General features: G+C 35.8%; 2 protein-coding genes across 6 annotated transcripts; both read left to right on the top strand.

The window, feature by feature from the left end:
- Positions 1-641: 641 nt before the first annotated feature.
- LOC114382045 (BTB/POZ domain-containing protein At1g04390-like) lies at positions 642-2496 on the top strand. 5 transcript variants are annotated; one of them, XR_003660158.1, is made up of 5 exons: positions 648-742; positions 834-1061; positions 1259-1341; positions 1421-1827; positions 2075-2496. XR_003660158.1 is itself a non-coding variant. In XM_028341277.1 (3 exons), exons 1-3 carry the CDS (start codon positions 782-784, stop codon positions 1520-1522), a joined length of 465 nt encoding a protein of 154 aa, XP_028197078.1. In that variant the 5' UTR covers positions 749-781; the 3' UTR covers positions 1523-1962. The 5 variants fall into 5 exon arrangements, 1 of the variants encoding a protein (XP_028197078.1); XR_003660159.1 differs by lacking the exon at positions 834-1061 and having other exon boundaries at positions 642-742; XR_003660157.1 differs by lacking the exon at positions 648-742 and having other exon boundaries at positions 755-1061.
- A 4499-nt stretch (positions 2497-6995) lies between these two features.
- Positions 6996-7883, top strand: LOC114381615. Its single transcript, XM_028340873.1, has one exon. The coding sequence runs from the start codon at positions 6996-6998 to the stop codon at positions 7881-7883; it is 888 nt and encodes a 295-aa protein (XP_028196674.1).
- The last annotated feature ends 3005 nt before the right edge of the window (positions 7884-10888 follow it).

Raw genomic sequence — 10888 nt, 5'->3', positions numbered from 1 at the left:
GCACCGCCAATGTGCTTTCTTAACCAATCTAACCATTTTTATAGAATAAGATGAGTTGTTTCATGTTTGTTGTCCATATTTGATAAATAGAAAATAAATGATTCGGGGAACTTACGAAATTAGGAATCATTAATCATACACAGAAAGGTCATCTTTTCTGTTCATTGAATTTACATAAGGATGATGCTTGAAAAGTACTATTATCCGTAGAATAAGATTTTCCTTTTCCTACTAATGCATTTTTTTTTTCATTTGCACATGCCTCAGTAAATAAAGTGAAAACAGAAAATAATAAAAAGTGAGATTTCATAAGGATGCTTAAATAGAAGAAAGAATTTCCTAAGGGGCCGTTTGGTTTGAGATTTCACTTTGTTCCCTGTTTTCTGATGCATATACAAGAAAAAGTAAAAATAGAAAACAATAAAAAGTCATCTTTTACTGTACTAACTTTTGAAATCAGTAAATAAAGTGAAAACAGAAAATATTTTCTCAAGGCAAACATATACTTTTTGAAACTGGTTACTAATGTAATACTATGTGAATTCCAACATATATATTTATGTAGAATGGTTTGATATAAATTAGTTGGTCTGATATTTTCAATAACATTGAAATATGTACTTCCCTACGTTGCTTTACTTCTTTTGGAACCTGTTGCCGATATTTTGGGAGCGCATTATTATGGGTTCTTCAATGCAAAAGTGAGGCTTTGTTAAGCATGGCATCAGATGTGGCAGTAAAGGTAATTAGTTTTATACCCAATTCATTATTGCAATTCCATATGTTGGATCTTGTTTATTGTTTGTCATCCTTGCTATCTTCACATCAAGTAGAAGTTGCAACACCCTGTGCTATTGCTTTGAATTTGGTAATCTCAAATTTGAGTGCTACAAGTGAGAAGGCAGTTATGGAAGCATTGAAAGAAACAGAGACTTCCATGCGTATTGTTGGAAATAGAAAAGATTTTGCTGAAGGTGCAAAAAAAATTGAATATTTTGAAGAGACGACTTTGCTTTTGAGCACAATACTGTGGTGCTGGCCTCCTTCTAGGTTCCCTGTTGGTAATGATGTTATACTTATGAAAGTCTTAGCAAACATCCATACAAGGACAGATAGTTTTATTAAACTTACACTTTTAAAGCTGTACACATCTTTATATATTAAAATATCCCGCCACCTTCCACTACAAACAAAAACTTTTCCTTATTATCTTCCATTCTCAAGTATTTAGGCTAGCTAACTTCTATTTTGTTACCAGCTTTATGTGATTCTGTAGCAAGAAAACTTATAGAGGATGGAGAAGTATTTCCACAAATGTTTGTGCTTGCTCAATGTCTATTGGTAATATTTAATTGTTCTCTAAGATGATCACTGTAATATAATGTATTACTCCTGATAAAGATTGGCTTTATCTGTTCAGAGATCCCAAGCGAATTGTTTAAAAGTGGTTGGTTTGTGTGGTGAAGCTCTTGTTGATGCAATAATTTGTGGGATGAAAGAAACTGGGCTGAGTTCTAAATAAATTGGGAACAACCATGGGTCTTTGTCAGGGGAAGCATGCCAGTCGGCTCTAATTACTCGCAGGGCGGGTGATAATCATAACAAGTTTTGGAAACAAGGAATTGATAGAATTCTCCTTAATCTTCCTGATTGAAAATATTCAAGACCAATTGTCTAAACCTGTCTTGTCATTGAAAAAACAAATATCCATGGTAAAAGAGGGATTAAAAGCCAATTATCATCTTGGTCTTGGGAGTTATCTATGAGACATTCTTGGGTGGCTTACTATTCACTGTGGAGAAAATTTAAACCCTCATACTCATGGAAGTGAGCTCTGCATCAACTTACTAATTACTTGTGCATTGTAAATTGTATTCTTTCCATTATAATTTCTTGATGGATTTATCATGTGTATACATGTTGATGTTATAATATATATCCTATGCCTCAGTTTCTTACTAATACTGTTGAATGTTGATTATATTTCTGAAATTTTATAGGTGAACTTTTATTTCACCTTCATTGTGTTGATGCTCTCCAACTATACTAATTCTAATTTCTCCTTTGTCTATAGCTTGAGTTTTGTGGATACACTTGAAAAATGGTGCCGAATATGTCAAAAGGATATTGCTGATCCTTTTCAAGGCGAACCAGTATCAAGGGCTGTTCTCGTGATGATTCATTCTCCACGTAATTCTATCTCCTCGCATGGTAGATTCTTATTATTAGATGTACTGAATGCGAAAGGCTTGTCATGCTTGAAAAGCTTAATTTAATACATACTCTGGATTATACATCATCCCTATAAAGTTATGGATCATTTGATAAACTTCAACTGGTTATTAACTTAATTGGGTTGACTTGTCTTTCAAGTTTACCAGAGTATCAAAGATGTATCATATAGAGCAAAGGGATAAAGGCAATTGCTCTTCTTGTGAAACGATGCTTGATTCAAATTCATAATTTAAAATCTGGATGCTATTATCGCTTTGAGAATTAAGGGTTTTGATGCTATTATTGCTTGAATTTTATCCCAATTAAATTCATACTAAAAAGTTGGGATGACGGTTTTGACACAATTCTTGTATGAATTTGATTCATACTATAAAATCGAGATGATATGCTTTGAGAATTGACGATTTTTTATTCAATTATTGTATGAATTTGATTCATACTATAAAATCGAGGTGGTTTGCTTTGAGAATTGACGGTTTGAATGCGGTTGTTGTATGAATTTTTATCCAAATTCATACTAGAAAATTGGGATGGTATGCTTTGAGAATTGACAGTTTTGACGAAATTATTGTATGAATTTTTATCCAAATTCATACTAGAAAATTGGGATGATATGCTTTGAGAATTATGGTTTTGATGCAATTATTGTATGGATTTTAATTCAAATTCATACTATAAAATCTGGATGGTATTATTGAGGGATTTGATGCTATTATTGTATGAATTTTATTCAAATTCGTAGAAAAAATTGGGATGGTATTTTTATAAAAGAGGAGTTGAACAACGGTCACAAGGTGTGAGATGTTGTAGCTCTCAAGAGTTACAGACACCAGGACAACCAACTAACAAAATACACCACATAAGTAAGCACTAGAGACGCCCATGTGCAACTTTTCAACCAAACAGATTATCTCTCCTGGTGCCACAATCAACACAGTATCATTACTACCGCCAAACAGCAACAAAGCCCCCAACAAGAAAATTGGGTATGAGAATTGACGATTTTGATGCAATTATTGGAATCATACTATAAAATTGGGATGGTATGCTTTTAGAATTAACAATTTTGATGCCCATTATAGTATGAATTTTTGTTCAAATTCGTACTACAAAATCAGGATGGTCATGGAGTTGGATTAAGGCTAAATTCAAAAGAGTATATTTCTCTTTCTATCAGTGGCAGGTGCAGATGCTTATGTATGAAAGATGTCGCGGAAGTTTGGCTTGATGGAAGGCCAACCACTGGCAACCTCTGTTTTTGCCGTGGGTTTTTCGATGTTCTGATAATATGTTCATCGCAGTATACATATGTTGACTTGTATGTGGGGTTTTAGTACTCTGTTATGCTGGGTTGGTTTTGTTTGTTAGGTTGCCTCTTACAAGACTTTTTGTTTGTTGTCATCCTCTCTGTTTGTCTGTTGAGGGTTGTCATATATCAGACCTTGTGAATTATGTTTCAGCCTCCTTTTCATTTTATTAATAAAACTTATCTTTGCCTTCAAATTTTTTTTTATTCAAATTTGTACTAAAAAATCTTAACGGTATTATCACTTTGATAATTGATGGATTTGATGCTATTATTGTATGAATTTTAGCCAAATTCATACCAGAAAATTAGAATGCTATGCTTTGAGAATTGACTTGAGGATTTTAATGCAATTATTGTATGATTTTTATATTCAATTTGATATTATAAAATTGGTATGATATGCTTAGAGAACTGATAGTTTTGATGCAATTATTGTATGAATGTGATTCATACTATAAAACCAGAATGGTATGCTCTGAGAATTGACCAAAATGAGCAATTATTCTTTGGCAAACTGGTTTCTGTTTCAGCTGTATGCGTTTAGGTGCACTTCCTAGGGCTGTTGAATGTTGATGGATAACTACAATGTGGGAGAGCATCTAATTTGGAGCCATATTCGATGGTATTAGATTATAGCTGCTTGCATGGTTAGTCTTGTAGCATGTATGAATGTAGTTATGCGGGACATGCTGCTATGGAGTGAATGTATGTCTGTTTTATATATCAGATGTTTATAGCAGCAGGACTGGAGGCTATCAGATTCGGATTATTATGTGTGAGCAAAGTTTCAGGGAAGGCTACTGTTATTGCTGCAATAGGTGTCAGGTATACAAAGAAATATGCCGATGAGGGATATACAATCTCTGGTATGCAGGTGTGCTAGATTTAATGAGATGGTGGTTTAAAGCTTGATTGAGTAGGGAGCTTCATGTTAGGATTTAGTGAGCCCTAGAACATAAGAAATCTATATAGGAGTTCTCTAGGAACTTGTTTTTGTTTGATAGGGTTTCCTTGAGAGTCCATAATAGGATTTCCATACTCATCAAGTATAACAACTCCTTCTAAAATGAAGATGAAGTTGGGTATGTAGAAAAGAATGGCATGTGATAGGGGTGTTGGTTGTCTAAGGTTTGTGGCTAGTTGATGGAAGGTTCAATTTAAGAATGGGCTTGTGTTTAGTTAAGTGAAGGTTCTGGTTGTGAAATGGTTTGTGTTTTGTCTTGAGGTTGGATGATGGATGCTGACAAAAAATTAGTAGTGTCAGGTTCATTACAAGGAAACTTTGACTTCCCTTGGGAATTAAAGAATTCATTTTGGTAATCTAAAGAAGGACAATATCATCAAAAGAAGCTTCATTTAAAGTTTTAGGAAGAAAAGGTGAATAGTTCAATAAGGATTAATTTATTTATCCCACTAAGGGTACCCATCTCACCTTAAAACTCAGCTTTATCTATTAGTGATAGAGAAATTTGGGGGGTGGGGGAAGAGGGGTATGGAAGACATGTGCATGACATTGCACATATATTGCTCAAAAGGTTTGCATAGTTGCCTAACTATTTAGATGAAGCTGAATTGGAGCCACATTTAATGCATTCAAAACGTCACACTTAAACTCGTCAAATGGGATTGCTAGGTCGAGATTCCAAAATAGCATCTCATACATGCAGGTGAACTTTGACAAGGTAAAGCCTTTAAGAGTACATGTTTGGATGTTGAACATGGCTTGACGATCACTATATCTTTCCTTGTTGAATGCATAAAGGACATCATCCTTTACAATTTGACTACAAACTTTTTTGTTGAAAACTTCGAGAAGTATGTATCGACTTCTCCTTTGACTTAAGTGTATCCGAGGAGAGAAATATCAAGCACTGGGTCCTTTTTGACTTAAACCTTCCTTTTGTGCTTTCTATACTCGAATACTTGATTGTTTGTGGCCAAAGAAAACTTGTCATCAAAACTTTACCTCTTCCTCAAGAATAACCATATCTTCGGCAGAGATGCTTTTCACATGTTCCTCAACATTACTGTCAATATACTCCTTGGAATTATGCTCCAAGTAGGATAAGTGCACAAAAGAGCCAAAAATTGACTCTTGTCCAATCCTGCAAACTTCAGGCCCTAACATTCCTCCAAGCTCGGAGTTGGAAGAAACTATAGTGTTTCTACACGAACCCTTTATGCAAACAAATGATTGACAGAAAAAGAGAAGGAACAAACATACATAGAGTTTTTGGAGGATGGAAATGGTGAAAGTGAAAAAATTACAAAGCTAAGAAATCCAAGGAAGGAGGAGGTTCATAAAGGGGAAAATATGAAAAAAATGAAAATGAAGTGCCTTATTTATAGCCAAAGTTGTAGGCGCACTAAGGTGACCCGACATAGGACCGATTAGATCATTATTTCAAACCCCTTTTAAGGGGTTCAAATTCTTGAATGGGTTGGTTACTAAGAGATGCAACCAAGTGAAGCCAAAACATCTCACACATGAAATGTTCATGTGAAAGTCACATGCATTTATGAGATCAATAGTTTGAAAAGAGATGACACAAATATGACACTAAAGGTTCCACCTCTTCAATCAATGTGACAATGAATACTCATCAAAGGCATGCGAGGTGACAAGGCTTCCACCATGGCAATGTGACTATTTGTCTCGAGGAAGTCTTCTCTCGTGCTTTGTATGGTCAACTAAAGGGAAAGTTTGACAATTTGAGGTATTACAAAACTTCATCACTCAACCAAGCTTTGCTTGCTTGTGTACTGGTAGAACTCTAGACCAAGTCAAAACCAACATAACTCGATGACTTGAACTAGTTGAACCAGAGGTCATTCCCACTATGGAAATAAAGCACAACAAATGCCAAAGTGTACTAGACCCACCCAAGTACTTGTCTCAACCTTCCATTCAAGTTTGGTTTATTTATATGTAATAATGAAAAGAAGTCATAATGTAGATATTACACCAAGTCAAGATCAACATAACTTTGTCACTTAACAAGAAAGTTAGACCATAAAACTCCTACTATAGAGAGAAAGCACACCAAATGCCAAAGTCTACTTGATCTGCCCAAATACTTTCCTTGACCTTCCATTTAAGTATGGTTTATTTATATGTAAAAGTCATAATGTAAAGTGTTAGATATTAATTAGAAAAATAATAATAACAAGTTTTATGAGCCTTAAATTGTGGAAGATGAAAGTTGTAAGGTTGTAAGTTACAAAGTCTTGAATAAGCAATTATGTGAGCATTTAGTATTCTTGAATAAGCAAATTATGTGAGTGGTCACTCTATTTTAGTATAAATAGGGGATCATACTCTTGTATTTTGTGTGCCAAATGAAATAAAATCTTCTTCTTCTTCCAACAAAGTGGCATCAGAGCTTGAGTTCTAGAGTGTTGAGAGAGAAACACTTTTGAGTTGAGAGAGAAACACTTTGTGAGTTGAGAGATGGCAAACAATGGCTTGAGTATGTTTCAATTCCCACGTCTTACCAAAGAGAATTATGATAATTGGTGTCGTCGCATGAAAGCCTTGTTAGGTTCTCAAGATGCATGGGAGATTGTAGAGAAAGGTTATACCCAACCTCAAAATGAGGCTATTTTGTCACCAAATGAGAAGGAGACTTTGTTGAAGTCGAAGAAGAAGGATCAGGCAAACAATGGCTTGAGTATGTTTCAATTCCCACGTCTTACCAAAGAGAATTATGATAATTGGTGTCGTCGCATGAAAGCCTTGTTAGGTTCTCAAGATGCATGGGAGATTGTAGAGAAAGGTTATACCCAACCTCAAAATGAGGCTATTTTGTCACCAAATGAGAAGGAGACTTTGTTGAAGTCGAAGAAGAAGGATCAACAAGCACTTACTTTCATTCATCAAGGTTTGGATGAAGCTATGTTCGAGTTGGTGTCAAATGCAACCACATCCAAAGAAGCATGGGAGATTTTGAAAACCTCCCTTGAAGGTGTTGATAAGGTAAAAAAGGTGCGCCTACAAACTCTACGTAGAGAGTTTGAATCATTGCATATGAAGGAATCCGAATCTATCTCAGATTTTGGCAACAAGGTGTTGGCTATTGTGAACCAAATGAAGCGTTATGGAGAAAATATGGAAGATGTTCGTGTGGTGGAAAAGATCCTTCGCTCCTTAATCGCTAAATTTGATTATGTGGTTTGTGCTATTGAAGAGTCTAAGGATTTAGACTCAATGACCGTAGACCAATTGATGGGTTCTCTTCAAGCCTATGAAGAAAGGTTCAATAGAAGACATGATGAGCCATTGGAGCAAGTCCTCAAAGCCAAAGCTTCTTTGAAAGAAAATGGAGGAGAAAGTAGTTAAAAAGCACGTGGACGTGGAAGAGGACGTAGTCGTGGACGTGGTCATGGCCAAGGAAGAGGAGGAAGAGGAGATCGTGATAATTTTGACAATAATGAATGGAGGAGCCATCAATCCACTAGAAGTCGTGCAAGAGGAAGAGGAAGAGGTAGAAACAATTATGAAAAAGCATATGAAAGGAGGTATGATAAATCTAATGTAGAATGTTTTAATTGTCATAAATATGGTCATTACTCTTGGGAGTGTAGAACAAATGTTGAAGAGAAGGTCAATCTTGTTGATGATAAAGAAGATAAAGAAGTTGAAGAGTCAACACTACTACTATCACTTAATAATGGTGAGAAGGAAGACAAATGCTTATGGTATCTTGACAATGGAGCAAGTAATCACATGTGTGGATGCAAAGAGAAATTTGTGGAACTTGATGAGAAGGTGAAAGGAAATGTTTCTTTTGGAGATTCTTACAAGGTGCAAATCCAAGGAAAAGGTACCATTTTAATTTCTTTAAAAGATGGTGCTCACAAATTAATCACGGATGTTTACTATGTTCCTAAACTAAAAATCAATATTTTGAGTTTGGGACAACTTGTTGAAAAGGGGTATGAAATTCATATGAAAGATTGTTGTTTATGGCTTCGAGATCAAAATTCTAATTTGATTGCCAAGGTGTTTATGTCAAGAAATAGAATGTTCACTTTGAACATTAAAACCAATGAAGCAAAATGTTTGAAGGCTAGCATAAAAGATGAATCATGGTGTTGGCATATGAGATTTGGGCACTTGAATTTTGGAGCACTAAAATCCTTAGGAGAGGAGAAGATGGTGAAATGGATGCCTCACATCAACCGTCCTAATCAATTGTGTGAAGCATGTCTCCTTGGAAAGCATGCAAGAAAGAGTTTTCCAAAAGAAGCTAATTCAAGAGCAAAGGAACCTCTCCAACTTGTTTACATCGATGTGTGTGGCCCAATCAATCCTCCTTCATGTGGTAACAATAAATATTTCTTGCTTTTTATTGATGATTATAGTAGAAAGACTTGGGTTTATTTTCTAAAGCAAAAATCTGAGGCATTTGTAGCTTTTAAAAATTTTAAAGCTCTTGTGGAAAAGGAGAGTGGTTATGTAATCAAAGCTCTAAGATCCGATAGAGGTGGCGAATTCACATCAAAAGAATTTAATGAATTTTGTGAAAAATATGGGATTCGTCGCCTTCTAACGATTCCTAGATCTCCACAACAAAATGGGGTAGCGGATAGAAAAAATAGAACTATTCTTAATATGACTAGATGTATGTTGAAGGCTAAAAATATGCCAAAGGAATTTTGGGCTGAAGCTGTTGCATGTGTCGTTTATTTGTCCAATCGCTCCCCAACAAAGAATGTCAAAGATCAAACACCACAAGAAGCATGGAGTGGAGTGAAGCCAAGAGTTTATCACTTGAGAGTATTTGGGAGCATTGCATATGCTCATGTACCCGACCAAGGAAGATTCAAGCTTAATGATCGGAGTGAGAAACATGTGTTCATTGGCTATGATGCAAGCTCAAAAGGCTACAAATTGTACAATCCAAACAATGGAAAGACAATTGTGAGCCGAGATGTCGAGTTCTATGAAGAAGGCACATGGAATTGGGAGGAGAAAGAAGACACTTATGATTTTTTCCCGTACTTTGAAGAAATAGATGAAGAAGCCTTAACTCCAAATGATTCAACTCCAGCACTTTCACCAACTCCTTCAACCAATGAAGCCTCATCATCTTCCGAAGGGAGTTCAAGTGAAAGGCCAAGAAGGATGAGAAATATTCAAGAATTATATGATGAAACTGAAGCTATAAATGATTTGTTTTGTCTTTTTGCTGACAGTGAACCCTTAAACTTTGATGAAGCAATGAAAGACAAAAGGTGGAGACAAGCCATGGAAGAAGAAATCAAAGCCATTGAGAAGAACAACACTTGGGAGTTATCAAGCCTTCCCAAAGGTCATGAAGCAATTGGAGTCAAATGGGTGTTCAAAATCAAGAAGAATGCAAAAGGAGAGGTTGAGAGACACAAAGCAAAACTTGTAGCTAAAGATTATAAGCAACAATATGGAGTTGATTATGGTGAAGTGTTTGCACCGGTTGTCCGCATGGAAACCATTCGTCTTCTTATTTCCTTGGCAGCTCAAATGAAGTGGAGAATTTTTCAGCTTGATGTAAAATCGGCATTTCTAAATGGCTATCTTGAAGAAGATGTCTATGTTGAACAACCAATGGGTTTTGTCATCGAAGGTCAAGAAGGAAAAGTCTTGAAATTGAACAAGGCATTGTATGGTCTAAAGCAAGCACCGAGGGCATGGAATACTCGCATTGACAAGTACTTCCAAGACAATGGGTTTGTTCGTTGTCAAAATGAGTATGCTCTTTATGTTAAAACTTTTAATAACGGTGATGTCTTATTTATTTGTCTTTATGTGGATGACTTTATCTTTACCGGCAATAACCCAAATTTGTTTGAAGACTTCAAGGAGTCCATGTCTCGTGAATTTTATATGACAGATATGGGACTCATGTCATATTACTTGGGAATAGAAGTGAAGCAAACGGAGAATGGTATCTTTGTCTCACAAGAAAGGTACACAAAAGAAGTGTTGAAGAAATTTAATATGCTTGATTGCAATCCCGTGAACACACCTATGGAAGGTGGCTTGAAGTTATCAAAGTTTGATGAAGGAGAGAAGGTAGACTCCACGATCTTCAAGAGTCTTGTGGGGAGTTTAAGGCATCTAACCAATACAAGGCCCGATATTCTACATGCGGTGGGAGTTGTGTGTCGCTTTATGGAGGCTCCTACCTCTCCTCATCTAAAAGCCGCAAAAAGAATTCTTCGTTACTTGAAAGGTACAATTGATTTTGGATTGTTTTATTCTCCCTCCAATAACTATAAGCTTGTGGGATTTTGTGATAGTGATTTTGCCGGAGATGTTGATGATAGAAAAAGTACTACCGGATTTGTATTTTCTATGGGTGA

This window comes from Glycine soja, chromosome 13, assembly GCF_004193775.1.
Source record: "Glycine soja cultivar W05 chromosome 13, ASM419377v2, whole genome shotgun sequence".
Classification (NCBI taxonomy): Eukaryota; Viridiplantae; Streptophyta; class Magnoliopsida; order Fabales; family Fabaceae; genus Glycine; species Glycine soja.
Note: the sequence above shows the minus strand (reverse complement) of the source record. Positions and strands in the feature narration are given on the sequence as shown.

Coding starts and splice junctions, on each gene's coding strand:
- LOC114382045 (XM_028341277.1), top strand. CDS start 782: ATGTTGGATCTTGTTTATTGTTTGTCATCCTTGCTATCTTCACATCAA. Junction 1,062..1,258: donor TCCTTCTAGGTTCCCTGTTG/GTAATGATGTTA, acceptor TTTTGTTACCAG/CTTTATGTGATTCTGTAGCA. Junction 1,342..1,420: donor TGCTTGCTCAATGTCTATTG/GTAATATTTAAT, acceptor TTATCTGTTCAG/AGATCCCAAGCGAATTGTTT.
- LOC114381615 (XM_028340873.1), top strand. CDS start 6,996: ATGGCAAACAATGGCTTGAGTATGTTTCAATTCCCACGTCTTACCAAA.